Source organism: Gasterosteus aculeatus, chromosome 15, assembly GCF_964276395.1.
Source record: "Gasterosteus aculeatus chromosome 15, fGasAcu3.hap1.1, whole genome shotgun sequence".
NCBI lineage: Eukaryota > Metazoa > Chordata > Actinopteri > Perciformes > Gasterosteidae > Gasterosteus > Gasterosteus aculeatus.
Genome location: NC_135703.1, coordinates 12,835,363 through 12,852,093, shown reverse-complemented (window position 1 = coordinate 12,852,093; position 16,731 = coordinate 12,835,363). Strand labels below are relative to the sequence as shown.

The following is a 16,731-nucleotide window of genomic DNA, read 5'->3' as shown; positions in this document are numbered from 1 at the left end:
CAAATTAATATTGAGATGTACACATAGACACATTAACATTTAGATGTACACATAGATCATTAATATTGAGATGTACACATAGATCATTAATATTTAGATGTACACATAGACACATTAATATTGAGATGTACACATAGAAACATTAATATTGAGATATACACATAGATCATTAATATTGAGATGTACACATAGATCATTAATACTTAGATGTACACATAGACACATTAATATTGAGATGTACACATAGATCATTAATATTAAGATGTACACATAGATCATTAATATTGAGATGTACACATAGACACATTAATATTGAGATGTACACATAGATCATTAATATTGAGATGTACACATATACACATTAATATTGAGATGTACACATATACACATTAATATTGAGATGTACACATAGACACATTAATATTGAGGTGTACACATATACACATTAATATTGAGATGTACACATAGACACATTAATATTGAGATGTATACATAGACACACTACCTGTAAGAGCCGATTTATGATGTATGGCAGCCTATATAGGGTATATAGGTGTACACATAGACACATTAATATTGAGATGTACACATAGATCATTAATATTGAGATGTACACATAGATAATTAATATTGAGATGTAAACATAGATCATTAATATTGAGATGTACGCATAGATCATTAATATTTAGATGTACAAATAGACACACTAACATTTAGATGTACACATAGATCATTAATATTTAGATGTACACATAGACACACTAATATTGAGATGTACACATAGACACATTAATATTGAGATACACATAGATCATTAACATTTAGATGTACACATAGACAAACTAACATTTTGTTCTACACACAGACACACTAACGACATTAACATGTCAATAACTACTTCTTTTCTTTCTTCTCAGGAACTCCTTCAGATTTCCCCCCAATCATTGTGTTGTTATTATTGTTATTGTTTGTATGTGTGTTATTGTATCATGTAAGTAATCTCATGTGATTATTATCTAAACAATAATAAATACATTTTGATAACCAAAGAAAATCTCATGTTCTTTGTTATTTGTTGACTTGAATAAATTGAATGACACACGCAGGTGTGAGTCGACACTTTGAGCCTGATTTGAATTGTTGACTCTCTTCTTCCTGTAATAAAACATCTTGTCTTAGAATAACGGCAAAAGAAGAGAATATTTAAAGTAGATGAACATGTGTTCCTCTACTTCTTCCTCTATGGAACATTTTGATTAAAACATGAATGTTTCTAAAGAATGAAGTCAGGCAACTCAAAGCACAAACAAATTCAATTCTCCACAAATAAAACAAATTCAATTCTCCACCATTAAAACAAATTCAATTCTCCACAAATAAAACAAATTTAATTCTTCACAAATAAAACAAATTCAATTCTCCACAAATAACACAAATTCAAGCTCAACGAGTTCAACGGGACGTGTGAGCGTCTCTAATGACGCAGTCAAGTGCAACTGCAGAGTCATGAATGTCTGTTTGTTCTCTGCTGCTGGACGACAGATGACATCTTCTCTCCCACTCTGTCAATCAGAGACTCAATGAACCTCCACGCTGCAGCCCGTCAACGCTCCTACAGTTTAGATAGATAAATAAATAAATATGACAAAAAGCAGATCAGAAAAATATGTGTTAACTTCCCCCAAAATGAAAAATTCTAAATATTCTAATTTATTCACTCCAATGTTAATGGTAGCTTGATCTCAACTGTCTCTAGTGACTAAAATCAGCCAACGAATCAGAGGGTTTGTTCTCAATGAGACAATCATTGAACCCTGTAACACATCTAGTTGTCTTTTTTATTTTATATGGTATAATACTAAATCCAAAATTAATGTATTAATTAATATGTTTTTTTAATTTAAGGATTAGTCACCATACAAGTAAAAATGATTATATAGTGATAATCTAAACGTAATTTACATGTCCAAAGCCTATTTTATGTTTCTGCGTTTTCAGAGCGACGCAGACGCAAGCCCCCCTTGCGTGTCCCTTGCGTGCCTTTTCACACCTCCCTGCGTCCTTGCGTGTGTCGAGCCATTTTTCTAGGCTTGCGTCAAAAGCGACGCAAGCAACGCAAGCCTCCCGCAGCGCACCAGGCTGCATTGGTCCGCTAACTACGTCCTTTACGGAGTCTCACATTTCCGCTTTCATAGCACGATACCGCCATTATTAAAACGAAGAATGTTTACGAGAGAACGGATCAGATTTAAGAACTTTTGTCGGACTAAATGCGTAAATATGACCGCTTATACAAGCCGTCATTGGCGGGTTGTAGAAGCGGGTTGGATTAACCGGAGGGAGATGTCCGTAAGCGCCGGTTTGCCGGTCGAGAGGTGCCCAAAGTTCTGGAGGAAAATACGGGACAAATGTGTCCGCTACTGCAGAAAGTAGTGATGTGTCGTTGAACGAATCGTTCCAAGCAGGGCTGTAGTGGAGGGTAAACGCACGTAAACGCCGTGAAAATGAAAACGATGAACGAATTATTGACCCGAAGACACGGTCGGGAGGTGAACGATTCGTTCATCTGCCGGATACAGATTTTTCACGTGACCTGCAGAGGCTCAGCACTGGTAGCTAGAGAAACCAGAACTGATTCGTTCATTTTGACTGGGTCTTCGGATACGGATCTTAGGATCATTTTTCACGTGACCTGCGCTCAGAAGAGGAAACAGAAAGGATTTGTTTACATCGTTCATTTTCGCGTGGCTAGGTTTAGTAAGACGTGAATGATATTCCTTCACAAGTAATAATTACAGGTTTTGTTATTTTAACTTTTTTTTACTTTACTTATAGTTCAGCGTAATAGTTATGCCGTGATAATTGAATGCTAGTGTGAAAATAAATGATTACTTCAAATCATCCAGACTGTCATGATACATTATTTTAATGTAGGAATTTATCTTGAAATGAACGAATGACTCAAAAAAATATTTGTTCATTTTACTGAACGAGATTCAAAGAACCAAGTCGGTAAAATGATCCGAACTTCCCATCACTAGCAGAAAGTTAGTTTGATGAGAGAAAGTGGACTTGCGTGCGATGCTGGGGCGACGAAGAAAAGCTTTTATTGCTCTATTTGGAGGAGTAAGCAGGAAGTCTTATTGTGAAAGGACAGAATTGGGTTCCCGGATATATTGACAGCATTGTTGGTAATTTTGGCAACCTTTTAACCAAGATTGTGGGAGTCATATTTATTTGTAAATTAAATATATATGTGAATTCTTTTGTTTGTATTTGTAATTAATGAGACTGATCGGACTCCATCGATTCATGGCGACAATAGTAAAAATGCACATTTATTGATTATTATTCAGTGTCATGGTGTAAACCAGTTGATAAGGTTGTAATAATCCTGTTTATGTGGCCCACCTGGGATTGTGTATGTCATCATTTCTAAGCGGGAATAGTTCACAAAAACAAACTTTGACGATGGAAGCACAGATCTTTGCAGAAAACGGCGTCCTAGTGTCTCATAACGTTTAAATTTAAGGGGGCTGGATGATAGAACACAACGCGCTCCCGCACACACGCGCAGCGGCCGCGCGCCCATCTGCCGGCGGAGGCAGATATGATGTAATGTGAAGCTCCAGCCCCACCAGGAGGGAGAGGGAGGCAGCGCCGGAGAACCACGCCGCTCGGATGCACGTCGGCTGCGTCTGAGAGCATCTGGAAGCAAAACAGGGGACGGAGGAGAAAGGAGAAACTCCCCCTCCATCGGAGCGGTTCGGGGGTCAAAGTGTCCGCGGGAGGAGCGGCACCGGCCGGTGATGCTGCGGCGCCTCCGGACTCCATCAGGTGCACTGAACCGAGAGGCGTTGTTTCCGCCCGCCGCCCGTCGGCCTCGGCCCGCCCCGGCCGTCGCCTCTTCGCCCGCTCGTAGGCCCCGCGCGGCCGCCGTGGATCATGTCGTCGTCGCCGCCGCCGCCGCGTTTTGAGCCGTTGCCGCTTTCTACGTCACCGGCCGCGGTTTGTCGGCACAGCGGCTCGTCTTCGAAGATTTCCTCTTCTTCTTCCTCTTCCTAATTTCCCTTTCTCGCCGCCCGACATGCCGTAGTGACCCACCGGGGACTACACGCGCCACTCGTCCGGTTTCTCTCGGGACGTGTTCCGGGTAATGAGCAGCCTGCCCCCCGCCCGGTGGTGCTGCTGTCCGCCGTGTGGCCCTGTGACTTCAGCGGGGCGTGGAGCTCCTTGCAGCCGTGACAGCGTGGAGGAGGAGGGGGGACGTTTGCCTTTCCAGCTCAGGTTTAAACCATGGCCAGTGAACCCGTCATCCTTAACGTATATGATATGGTAAGAACCCCTCAGCCACTTTTATTCCGTTGTGTGTGTGTGTGTGTGTGTGTGTGTGTGTGTGTGTGTGTGTGTGTGTGTGTGTGTGTGTGTGTGTGTGTGTGTGTGTGTGTGTGTGTGTGTGTGTGTGAGAGAGAGAGAGTTGGGGGGGGGTTGTGTGATCTGACACCAGCAGAGGAAGTGAATCTAGCTCCAGAAATAGCAGGCCCGCCACACACCTGTTTCACTGGTGCACTTCACAGCTATTTTAAAGTTGTAAAAGTCCAAGTTGGACTCGCACGTACATGAAACACCGAGGTTTTCTGTCCTCAACGTAAGACTGTTTGTCCAAATCATTTTTCCAGCGCCTACCGATGCTTGTTTAATCCGTCTCCCCTGCACGTCTAATAGATGTCACATTGAAATCATTTCCAATCTAACTTGGGGAGAACCGTCATAGATTGAGGTGGTATGTGAAGAGTGTTTAATGTCCTTATCTGAGGGAGTGAAATGTACAAAATAAAAAGGTGAGACAGTAGATAAGAGAGGTTCCTTGGGAACAAGAGCTTCTCTCAACCATGTGACATGATGCACGTACAAAGACACACATGTACACCCCCCCCCTAAAGGACAAGGGTCTTCATTCAGACATGTTCCTCTTCTTCTGTCTGTGCTGCTGAACAACCTCCTGTGTGAATGTTACACAACATGACCACAGAATTACTCCAGTCACACCAAAACAGCTGCAATATTGTCGACCTCGTCCACACTGGTAGCGCTTAACGTTAACTCCCCGTGGGCTGAGGTGGTTATTATCATTAGTCATTATTCTACAAATGTAGAAGTACTTTTTATTGGGAGTGGGGATGACGGAACCCGCCACTGACATTGAAAACTACCATGTAGAGCGTAAACTAATATGTAAATACATCTAACGGCTACAGGGAGAAAAAAGAGAAACTGGAACTTCTCTCTTCTGTTTCAAATGCAAAAAAAGTCTATATCCCATTTACATTCATAATAACTGGAAATACAGCCTTGGAACAGGTGCTTCCTGCTTTTACCCGAGGATCAAACACAAAGGAGGCAGCAAGTTTCCACCTGAGAGTGAATCCCGCGAGCAGAAGGGTTGACGATGAAGCGATGCCTCCAACGTGAGGTCAATGTGACAGATGGGTGTAGTGGATGCTGCATCCGCAGAGGCAGGATGTTGGGGGGTGGGGGTATGGATCGTTGCAGCAATTTGTTGTTATGGACCGAGAAGGATGAGGCGCAGCATCCGAGAACAGTGGTTTGTATCAGCAAGATTTGTCACTGCTGCGCTATTGTTGCTAATTCTCTTGTTTGCCGACTGAAAGTCATTTGATACTCAGCTCGTCACAATCTCATCTCACTTTTCTGGAGCAAACGTCGTCCTTGTGCATTGAAGCTGAGCTTCCCATTATTATTGTTCCCTGGCGGGTATGAAAAAGAAAGGAAAGCAAATGCTAAGAGCTGAAATGGGTGGAAGTTACTGCAGAAATTTGACCCCGTTAACACAAAGCGAAGAGGGGGAAATGCTTTTATTGTATCACTCTAAGACCATCAGTGAGCTCTATTATTAATATGGGACAGCTGGGGCAGCGTGCACAGCTCTTAGTGTGATTCCTCAGGGGCGTCTAGTGTCAGTGAGCGTTGGTGGCCAATGATGTCTCGGTCGTTGCAGCGGGTTAAACAGATCAGAGCGTCATTGTGTGATTGTTAGATTGCCCTCGTGATGGCTCAGTTCTGGGTGTTTCCCTTGTTTTCTGCCCGGTGCACGCTGGGACGCCACCGCTGTTGTAGTCATGCGAAAGAATAAGCTGATAAAAGGAAAAAAAATGTTGAATATTTTCTTAAAAATGCAGATTGTCAAAACTTTCGATTTATTTAATGAGAAACACTGGTTGTTCTGGTGAAATAAACAACATTTTTGTGTGGAGCTGCTGTGTTGTTTATATCCTGATACAACACAAATGACTCTTGATGTTAATCCAGAACTAAGCCCTCTTCTCTTTTCCTTTCCCTCCCTGCAGTACTGGATAAATGAATACACTTCCAATCTGGGGATTGGAGTCTTCCACTCAGGCATTGAGATATATGGCAGAGGTAAGACCTTTCCTCTGTTCCCTGATGTCTGTACAATCCCACTGCAGCGCGTCAGAGCAGAGCAGCCGACCCGACTCAGACCGGCGCCCTCAACATCGGCGCTTTGCACGAGGCTGATGAAGTCTGGTTTTAAAAATGGAATATGGACTTTTGGTCCTAATAACATGACCTAATTTTTCTGGGTTGAGTCACAATTGGCACGCTGTGTGTTGTACAATATGTGTGTGCTTTGAAGAAAGAGAAGCAGAAACCAGCATGAAACGAGATCTCTGGGCATTATGCCCTAACCGAACAGAAATGTTGTCTCTGTGCACCATGAAATAAGATGATAGTAAAAAATGCATTCCTTAATAGGCCAGCAATCACTTCTGTTTGTGTAAGGATTATATATATATATATATATATATATATATATATATATATGTATGTAATACCTGATCACTGATCACTGTCGGGTTAAAGCTCAAAGGACAAAAGTGTCACAGGGTTTTACAAAGAGTAAATGTGGATTTAATCAAAATACTTAGGTGCAAAACATCTGAGTTTTCAGGGGATTTATTGATACATTTTATGTAACTCCATAACTCATAGACAGTGGTGGGATGTAACCAAATACATGTACTCAAGTACTCTAATTAGAAAACATTTTCCGGTACTCCTTCTTCTGCTATTTGGTCATTGCTTCATTCCAACGGCACATATTGTACTTTGACAGCTTTAGTTAGTTACATTTCTATGGTCTGAAGTAATCTATAACAGTGTAGAATATTTTATAAGATCATCAATTGTTAATATGTTGTTAACTGAGTTATAAAGTAAAATGTGCAATATTTCCCTCTGAACTGTAGTTCAGGTGTGTGCACATGTTTAAATATTACTTTCCTACTATATCCATACATACAAGTAGAAGACGTGCTTTATGGTGTTAGATTAAATTGCTGTATTTGTCCATGTGTGTTTGATGCTTTCCGATAAGGAACGCTGTGTGTTGGTTGTCAACGTGAACAGATTAAAGATGGAGATGAAAGGTGGCTCACAGTGCCAGGCGCTCTATTTAACATGCTTTGGCTCCCAGAGTTCAACCCTGTTTTCTGTTCCACTGCTGTAAATACAGAGCAGAGAGGTCTGTAATCAGCCCCGGCTTAATGATTTAAGCACACTGTGTCAGTGATTATTTGCTCTCTCTGTTGTGTAACCACACAATCGTTTGGTGCGTCGGTGCCAGGAGTCAATGTGTGTTATGCGTCCATGTCCTCACAGAGTTTGCATATGGGGGCCACCCGTACCCGTTCAGTGGCATCTTTGAGATCACTCCGGGGAACGCCTCCGAGCTGGGAGAGACATTCAAATTCAAGTGAGCGCGCTTCATTCTTAGCATACAGTGCTCAGAGGGGTTTTTAATGTTAATGTGTGCTGATAGGTCTCCTCCCTGCTTCCAAACAGAGAGGCCATTATTTTGGGCACCACCGACTTCACAGAGGAGGACATTGACAAGATCATGGAGGAGCTGGGCAAAGACTTCAAAGGCAACGCCTACCATCTGATGCACAAGAACTGCAACCACTTCTCGTCCTCGCTGTCTGAGGTCAGTCTGATACGGTGTTGTTCCTACATGTATCTATATGGACACAAACCACCAGATACACAACAACTCTTATAAAGCTTTACATACAAAGTACCGGTCATGACTTCTTCACCTTCTCATTGAATTGAATGAAAAGGTGTCTCTGGTGTGACGTGTCACCGTCTCATTGAATTGAATGAGGTTAGACATAAATAATACATGAGTTTGTCCTGATACCTAAAGCGGTTTTGCACCAGTTTCACAAATGAAGGTGTAAAAGAACGATTGTATTGTAAGTATGGCAAAATAATTGTTGACGTCCCCAGGTTTATATCAGCTCAACCCCTTTTCCTGTTCTATGATCAGCTTATTTTTGATTTGTCAAATGCTTTGCTTTACAACCCAAATACATGCAAAACTGGTTACATTCCCTTTATCCTCAGCTGCAATTAAATATAAGCACGCTAACATGTGACACTAAGGTGATGAACATTGTAAACATTTAGCCTGTAACAAATAATAAAAATTGACCACGTGTAAAGTTGAAGTGCAACTCTAAATTGCAGGGATAGCCCTTTATGGTTTGGAAGAAACTACACATCCATTTCCTTAGTACATACATGCATCAATTTTTGAATATTTTGTTTTGTTTGTTATGTCTTGAGCATTTATGGAAAGAAAGACAAAAGTGTTTCACGTATTATTGCAACTCTTTTCAGCTGCTGTGTGGACGTGAAATCCCTCGCTGGGTCAACAGACTGGCGTACTTCAGCTCCTGCGTGCCCTTCCTGCAGAGCTGCCTACCCAAGGAGTGGTTGACCCCGGCCGCCCTGCAGAGCCACATCAGCCTCGGCCTCCACAAGGAGGGGCACAACGAGTCGAGCGACGACGACCGCTCGTCCCCGTCCGGGGCCGCGCCCGCCGGCTCCTCCCACAGCTGCCGCCACACGCGCGTGTGAACTGCCCGACGTGCACTGACCTCCGAGCGCTAAATGCCACCCCTGCTCAAGGGCCGGGGCACTGGTAGGCTTGAGGAACCGGCTCACCTCATACTGTTCGTCCTGTTAGTAAAGAGGCAGGAGGTGAAGATGTGGCCTCTTTTAATGAAAGGTGACTTCAGAGCTGCGGCGACGCTTCCCGGCAACAGGATGAACAACGTGAGCGCCGTGAAGCGTGTGCTCCGGCTCCACCGCAGCCACTTCTGAAGTTTGTAGTACAATATTACTGTTGTTTTTTCCCCCATGAACTTGTAAACCCTTTCCAGCCTTGTTCCCTGCCCTGCCTTCACAGCTGCTGTTGCAGAACAGCTGTCGAGACACCCGAGGCTACTTATAAGTGGCATTTACCAGGAAACTTCTTCTCAGCTCAATTTGAACAAGTTCTCGTTCAATAACCTCTATGTGGCCTTTCATTGTGTGGGACCGAAGCAGTTAAACATGGCCATTTTAGAGGGTTTAAAGAATTTCTGATTGTTCCTCGAGCTCTGTCGGAACATGTAAAAATGTTGCATATTGAAAGACTGGGACAAAACGCAACACTTCTGACCATATCAAGTATTTCCTCTCTTTTCCTTTTCTAACATGAATGATACAACCTGGAGCTTGTTTAATCAATGAACTGGCAGTGTGCTACCGGTGTAACCAGTGGATAGAAAGTTGTAAACAATTAAGGGCAAATACTGTTGAGTAGTCGCCGTTAATTCAGCCTCGCCTGGACAACAGCGGTTCTGTGTGAACATCTCAGAGACACAAACACAAAGAAACCCAAGACGCTCAAGTTATTGACTTTGATCTAGTACAATTTTTGTCTACGCTTTTATATCCAAACAGTCTTTATAAAACGGAAATGTATATTTACGCCCAGAGAATGTTCCTCTGTGATAATGATCTAATCACCTTTTTCACCATTAAACCAATGAAGATTAAGCAGCCATGGAAAATAAGAAAAAACCTTTTGAGTGACAGAAGTTGTTAAAGAAATAGGTTACGCATTTTGGGAAATATACTTATTTGCCTTCTTATAGAGAGTAAGATGAGAAATTGAACGACATTTTCATGGTGGGATAGTATGAATGTGCGGCAGGAAACTAGGTTAGCGTAGCTCAGCCTCAGCATAAGGATTGAAGCAGTTCCAGCTCGCCGGGCCCCTTTTAAGGATGGCAAACTTCCCCCACCAGCAGACTGAACACTCAATTTGCTCCAATAAAACAAAAAAGTTTTAAAAAGACAACTTGACAGATTTGTTTTGTTGCAGGCCAGCGGTTTCCCCATGTTCAGTCTTCACGCTAAGCTAACTGAATACTATGGGGCGTCATATTTATCCTCCAGGCTTGATAGTGGTGTCAAACTTCTCTAACACGGAAATACAGCAGCACAAACTGTCTTTCCCGAAATATCAGACTTATACAATTTTATTTATTATTTATTTTATCTGTGAACTGAACTGAGGTTTGCTGCAGGGAGAAAATCAGATGCTCATGAAGGAAAAATGGGATGTCATAAAGTTATGTGTAATTAGCAAAACATGCAAGTACCCCCCCCCCCCCTTTTCCCCCAAAAGGGCACAATTGACTTATTCTTTATGTTCTTGAATAAGCTACATTCCTGTTCATTTTGGATGTCATATTTTGTATTATATTGTACGAATCAGTTCTCAGAAGTCTTTCTGCAGAGCAGACCAGGAATGTTTCCCTTATTTCTCACCTGTAACCCAGTATTTGGCTTTTCTTATCCCAGAAAGAATGATGATGGTACCAGAATAAATAGAAAGAATAACTAAAGAAATATATGTTTTTTTCTATTGTAGCCTCAAATAGGAGGGGTGGGAAATGTAGCAGGTATTTAACTTGACTTTCACCTGATATGCCAAAAGAACCGACATTTTAATTAAATTAACTATTTCTTAAATCCAGATCTCAAATAAAACTAGGCAGATCAACTGGGCCAATATATATGCAAATATCAGCTTATAACAGATTTAACATGTAATTGTCTATGTTGTATAAATTGCAGCAGAGAGATGTTAAAGATGGGTTCAAGTAGATTCAAAGTAGTTTTTTCAATCAAAAAGAAATGCCAAGTTTATTAAGCTATAAAATGTCTTGTCTTGATATACATGCGTCACTATTCTTTAAAAATTCATGTAGCATTATAATGGATGTTAAAGATGTGATTTAGTAAATTAAGAAAAAGTAAGAAACATGTATAAAACCACTGTGACAATTAGAATAACAACAAAATATACATATTAAGAATAAAATATGTATACATATAGCGTATACAATAGTAATGTAAGTGGGAGGACCCTGGATTACTTAAGTCTCTTCTGCTTGGTGGTTGCCAAATCTGTTCTGTATGCCCCTCATGAGGGGCATACAGAACAACTCCACATATTATTTTCATTATCAAATCAAGTGTATCTCAACATTAAATGCCGTTTTTTTTATTCGCCATCATACGTCAACAGAGCCGATGCAATGACCTTTTTGAATACTAAAACGGGGGGGAAATCGTCATCTTCCACCAAGTGAAGGATTGACCGGGGAGGCTATTGACTAACCTCAAACTGGCAACCTGAAGGCAGCTGCAGCATTTCCGGTTCCCTCCTCCATCCTTTAACCCACTCGCCATTTTGATTAAGCGTAGTCGAGCAGTAGCGAGACCACACGACACATCGTTGAAGCTTTACGTCGACCTAAACATCGAAACCTGAGACGATCTGAGTATTAAAAGGTAAGCATGTGATTGACTCTGCATTAAACATGTTATTAATTCTATCTCTTTTTATAGTCTTTCACCGTGGGGCACGAATTTTCTTAAAAGGGAACTGTGTCTTTGTGGCTAACCTAACGGTGGCTAGCTCGCCCGAGCTAACCGTAGTAGGCCTCGAGGCAGCCAACGACCGTTCTGAACGAGACAAATATTTTTTAGCAAGCATAATCTAACTAATATGACGCTAGCCAATGTTAATGTTACTCGGGACCATCGCTCATCGCACTTCGTCTTTTCGGTGATCATTCGACGTAATCGTGCATTTAACGGTTAGCTAAGAGACGTGCGTGGTCGTAGCTGAGGCCTGCTGCTTAACGGTACACGCGTTAGCCGGGCCCGATGCCATTTTCTCCACCGAGAGAATCTAACGTTACGCTTGTTGGTTAACGTTGAATATATTAAAAATACAACGTATACACAATACAATTTAATAAATCAATTATTGAGAGCAAAAAAAACACCTTAACGTTAGTGAAATTGAACACGAGGCCCGTATTAACGGTGCCATCCAATTGTACTGTCCGAAATGGCGATATCTTTGTAATGGGTCATAGCCGAAACTAGTTGGTTAGTTTGCGCCAAAATAGTAAGTTAATTACGGGAAAACTGGTACGATCGGAGTAGCCGTATCGCTTGTGTTTGGTCCTGATCAGGTTTCCCTCGAATAGTTTTCCACCTAGACCTGATGAATCGGCCTCTGCCTTTGTTTAAAGAACACAATGACTTCCACAGAGTCTTGATGTCTTTTTTTATATACATGTCCATTTCAACGCTCAGCCTATTCACCCCCTTATGCAGTTTATTAGTAACAACCGATTAAGCGTTGAACTGTGAACCCTTTGGATTGTGAAGCAAACACCGTGGGCCTAAGCAACAAACACCAAGTCCCCCCCCCCCTGGTTTGGTTTAATGTTTAACAGGTCTTGTGTTTTATCATCTCAGCAGATAACAATGAGTGGTTGCCGTGTCTTCATCGGGCGCTTGAGCCCACACGCCAGGGAGAGGGACGTGGAGAAGTTTTTTAAGGGATATGGGCGGATTCGAGAAATCAACCTGAAGAATGGATTTGGCTTTGTGGTGAGTGACCGACTTGTGATCAGCTGGTGTGGATCAAGTTATAATCCTGTTTTTTGTTTAGAGAATCACTTTTTGATTACATCTCTTTCAGGAATTTGATGACCACAGAGATGCAGATGATGCTGTCTATGAGTTAAATGGCAAAGAATTATGCAGTGAAAGGTAGAAATCTGATACTTACTACTTAATGCTAGCCTATTAATTCAAATCAGCTTAAAATGTATTTTCCTGATAATTTCTCCTTTTTTAAGGGTCACTATCGAGCATGCTCGCTCCAGAAGAGGAAGGGGTGGCGGTCCTGGAGGAATGGGAGGACGTTTTGGCGGAGGTGGGGGAGGTGGTGGCGGCGGCGGCGGCAGCAGTGGAGGCGGTGGCTATCGTCCATCTCGCAGCAGTGGATCCAGGTACATTTGCCTAAGCAATAACTTAAGTTTTGTGTTTGTTGACACTTGAACGTGGGTTGTTTGTGTCAAACTTGCAGTAAAACCAGTATAACATGTTTCTTATCCCGCTTTTGCTCCCAACGTACGTTTGTGAATCTTGTGTCTGAACTCTCAAAAGAAAAGTATCAGCCACATTAATGCTGGTGATAGTAAGCAGGTTTGACCGTGATCGGGAGTTTTAATTGGAAACGGTTATTCCGAACCCTAGTCAACTAAAATGTTGATGTGAACATGAATAGAAGAAATGTGTTCTGTCTGTCTGATCTACTGGCCCCCAATCTTACCTAAAATGTTGTATTAAAAGCTTTTTTTTGGTTTGCGTTGACTGGACAGGTATGGCCCCCCTGTGCGGACGGACCACAGGCTCATTGTGGAGAACCTCTCTTCGCGAATCAGCTGGCAGGTAAGCGACAACCAACCATTCCCTTTTTATCTTATAATACAAGATAAAAAATGTAGATATCACATTTTTATTGTAGGACATGTCTTTTTTTTAATTGAGCAGCATTTATTTGATCATGTCAATTTTTAAAAACTCATTAAGTAATTGGCCAATTTCAATATAAGGCCCTCAATGTTTTGTAGTTTGTTTACTTTCCCTTCAAATACATTCTTAAGACAAACACACATAACTACTGCCAATTCGAATTCTGACCAAAAACATTTAAGTAATAAATTTAACAGCTGCTCTGGTGAGAGGTGAATACACACCCTCCACGGAGGTGTCAAGTGTTTAGCGCCCTCTTCTGGTTGTTTTTCTGAATAGTGTCCATTTGGTGCCTCTCCTTACACGCAGTTGCCGCCGGTCTAAAGTCTTGGCTGGGCCCCGTAGCGGGTGGAAGTGGTCTAGCGCAGGATACGGTAGCCTTAGGAGGTCCGTAGCCACAGTCTGGAGGTTCTGTGGGCTGGCACCCCCGACTGCTGTAACCCCCCTCAAATCCACGGTCCCTACACTCCCGTTTGGGTCTTTTTCTGTTGCTGATGGAGCTGGGGGCGGTGTTGAATCGGGCGCACACCCCTCCCCCTACTTGCTCTCTGGTGGTTCCTTACTTGTGGAGGCCGGATGCTGGTCAAGGCCGTGGTCGTTTCTCAAGGGCTTAACACTGCATTGGTTCCCATTTGCTATTTGGACAAGTGGCTCTATGATAATGTCTTCCTGGGTATGGAGCGGTAAGTAGCATAAAACTCATGTGATTGGGTTTGTTTAGGGTCGGGTGGTAAAGGGGTATAGTGTTAGTCTCAAATGGGAAGCAGGCAGTCTTACTATGTAAAGACTTTTGAAAATCATTTTTAGGCCATACTTTAAAAATTGTGGTCCTCTTAACCAGAGAACTACTGTCATCTGACCAAGTAATGCACAGGTTCATCTCACATACCCAGACACAACAGTAATTACTCAAGCTCAATACATAGACTACTGGCAAGTGTTTCACTAGTTAATTTCTTTGCCAATTAAATGCTTTTAAACAGTTTATTAAAGGAAACACTTGTCTACACACTTTGAAGTAGCTCTTTTGTTTACATGCCCTCTGCTGAAATTGGAGCTTATCAGTGACACAAGTCAATATTAGCCCAGGTTTCAGTGTGTTCTGGTTTCTTGCTGCCTGCTCATTTCTCTCCCCCCAGGTCTGAAACGGCTTTTACCGGCATCTCGTGTTTCGTTCTTTGTCACTAATCCCACATCATGCTTTGAAACAGGACCTGAAAGACCTGATGAGAAAGGCAGGTGAAGTTACCTTTGTGGATGCACACAGGCCCAATAAAAATGAAGGGTACGTTGCTTTTTTACAAGTCAAACCTTTAGACTGGTTGTTGTCCTCTGGTGTTCATATCCATTTTTTTTCTGTCCCTGTAGAGTGGTTGAGTTTGCTTCCCGCAGTGACCTGAAAAACGCTATCTCCAAGCTTGATGGGTCCGAGCTGAATGGACGCAAACTTAAGATCTTTGAGGACAGCAGAAGGTGAGTTTCAGTCAAAACTGCTTTTCACTCCAGTGGCATAATGTCAAAACCTAACCTGGTAAAGTCGACAATATTCCCCTTGTCCGACGTCTTAAGAGGCTATTGTCTTTACATAAACTTCCTGTTACTGTTTGCAGTGTTATGAATGCATTATTGAATGCCCTCTTCTCCAACAGCCACAGCAAGAGTCGCTCCCGCTCCCGCAGCTACTCCCGCTCAAAGAGCCGTTCCAGGAGCCGCAACCGCTCCAGGAGCCGCTCCAGGTCTATGAGTCGCACCCCAGAGAAGAAGGCCTCCGGAGGGGGTCGGGCGTCAGGCAGATCCCCCTCCCGCTCAAAGTCCCGCTCAAAGTCTCGCTCAAAGTCCAGGTCCAAGTCCCGCTCCAGATCTCGCTCACGTTCCCCTCCACCTGCTCAGAACAAGCAGTCTCGCTCCCGGTCCCGCTCCCGGTCCCGTTCCCGATCTCGCTCTCGCTCCCGGTCCCGATCTGCCTCTGCAGACAGCAAGCACTGAGATCGGTGCACCAGTTGGCTGTGAAATAGACTGATAGTTGCTCACCACAGGCCACTGTGGTGGCATGTGATTTATTCTTTCTTTTTAACGAAGGGCAGGAAATCTCCATTTACATGGCTTTTTTTTTTTCTTTTTAAATAAGCTCTTCAGTCGTTGATGCACCACTTTTTTTTATTTTATTTTTTAGGTTTTTTGTATTAGTTTGGATGAGCTGCCACAGGTAAATTTGTACTGCCATTACTTCATTTGTTTGCCCCATTATAAAAAAATAAAAAACCTTTTTACTTTTGCAGAAATGTTGAGTGAATTCAGTGAGGATGCGCGTTAGTCCTGCAGCCGGTCCTCGCTCTCTGCCATGTTATGATTCCATCCACTCCTGTGTGCTTTTTAGCCGTTAATGGTTCGGTTGGAATGGTATGAGTTTCCCAACAATGGTCATGGATGTATTTTTTATTTTTGCAAAGCTGGCGCCTGGCTTTGTCGTGAAACTGTGATTATTCTTCTGATCTACGCATTTCATTCACTGCCCTGATGCATCACAGAATAATGCAAGCATCTCCGTTGGATTGATTCAGCTTTCTTGTGTGACTATGTTGGAGTCTGGCTTTTTTTTTTTGTATAGATTCTGCTGTACCAGGGCCGCGCGTGATTCATCTTCGTTGCTTTTTATTAACTAACTAAGCCTCGGTGTGACGCAAAGCGTGTCGTGGGTCCGCACAAAGGTCTGTTTCAGCAGGAAGAAATGTGTTGGGTTATTCATTTGATACTAATAAAGCTCACTGCATATTGTCCTTTAATTTGTTTCGTAATGTTCTGAAAGAACTTTTTTTTTTTTAATGTTTTGTGAATTTGACTCGTGTTCAAGTTTTTGCAGTTCATAATAAAGTTTTCACAAACCATTATGTTCGAGCCAATGTTTCTTTCGTGCAAGTACTACAGCTATTAAGGCCGATGCATGCAGGA

At 42.4% G+C, this 16,731-nt stretch overlaps 2 protein-coding genes across 6 annotated transcripts; both read left to right on the top strand.

Annotated features, from left to right (window-relative positions):
• The first annotated feature begins 2,334 nt into the window (after nucleotides 1-2,334).
• On the top strand, nucleotides 2,335-10,788 carry LOC120833028 (deubiquitinase DESI2). 2 transcript variants are annotated; one of them, XM_040199805.2, is made up of 6 exons: nucleotides 3,575-4,008; nucleotides 4,097-4,335; nucleotides 6,369-6,441; nucleotides 7,702-7,795; nucleotides 7,885-8,026; nucleotides 8,725-10,788. In XM_040199805.2, the coding sequence occupies exons 2-6, from the start codon at nucleotides 4,297-4,299 to the stop codon at nucleotides 8,962-8,964; spliced, it is 588 nt and encodes a 195-aa protein (XP_040055739.1). In that variant the 5' UTR covers nucleotides 3,575-4,008; nucleotides 4,097-4,296; the 3' UTR covers nucleotides 8,965-10,788. The 2 variants fall into 2 exon arrangements, with proteins under 2 accessions (XP_077945857.1, XP_040055739.1); XM_078089731.1 differs by having other exon boundaries at nucleotides 2,335-4,335.
• Nucleotides 10,789-11,536: 748 nt separating this feature from the next.
• Nucleotides 11,537-16,670, top strand: srsf5a (serine and arginine rich splicing factor 5a). Of its 4 annotated transcripts, none has more exons than XM_040199804.2 (8): nucleotides 11,537-11,736; nucleotides 12,718-12,852; nucleotides 12,944-13,014; nucleotides 13,104-13,256; nucleotides 13,629-13,698; nucleotides 14,994-15,067; nucleotides 15,151-15,255; nucleotides 15,432-16,670. In XM_040199804.2, exons 2-8 carry the CDS (start codon nucleotides 12,727-12,729, stop codon nucleotides 15,766-15,768), a joined length of 936 nt encoding a protein of 311 aa, XP_040055738.2. In that variant the 5' UTR covers nucleotides 11,537-11,736; nucleotides 12,718-12,726; the 3' UTR covers nucleotides 15,769-16,670. The 4 variants fall into 4 exon arrangements, with proteins under 4 accessions (XP_040055738.2, XP_040055735.2, XP_077945856.1 ...); XM_040199801.2 differs by having other exon boundaries at nucleotides 11,600-11,736; nucleotides 13,620-13,698; XM_078089730.1 differs by having other exon boundaries at nucleotides 11,606-11,736; nucleotides 12,721-12,852.
• Nucleotides 16,671-16,731: the final 61 nt, after the last annotated feature.

Bases quoted from the DNA above. Each gene is read 5' to 3' on its own strand.
- LOC120833028 (XM_078089731.1), top strand. From the start codon at position 4,297: ATGGCCAGTGAACCCGTCATCCTTAACGTATATGATATG. The intron at 4,336-6,368 runs GTAAGAACCCCT...CCCTCCCTGCAG, and splicing joins TCCTTAACGTATATGATATG to TACTGGATAAATGAATACAC. The intron at 6,442-7,701 runs GTAAGACCTTTC...ATGTCCTCACAG, and splicing joins CATTGAGATATATGGCAGAG to AGTTTGCATATGGGGGCCAC.
- srsf5a (XM_040199801.2), top strand. From the start codon at position 12,727: ATGAGTGGTTGCCGTGTCTTCATCGGGCGCTTGAGCCCACACGCCAGG. The intron at 12,853-12,943 runs GTGAGTGACCGA...CATCTCTTTCAG, and splicing joins AGAATGGATTTGGCTTTGTG to GAATTTGATGACCACAGAGA. The intron at 13,015-13,103 runs GTAGAAATCTGA...TCCTTTTTTAAG, and splicing joins AAAGAATTATGCAGTGAAAG to GGTCACTATCGAGCATGCTC.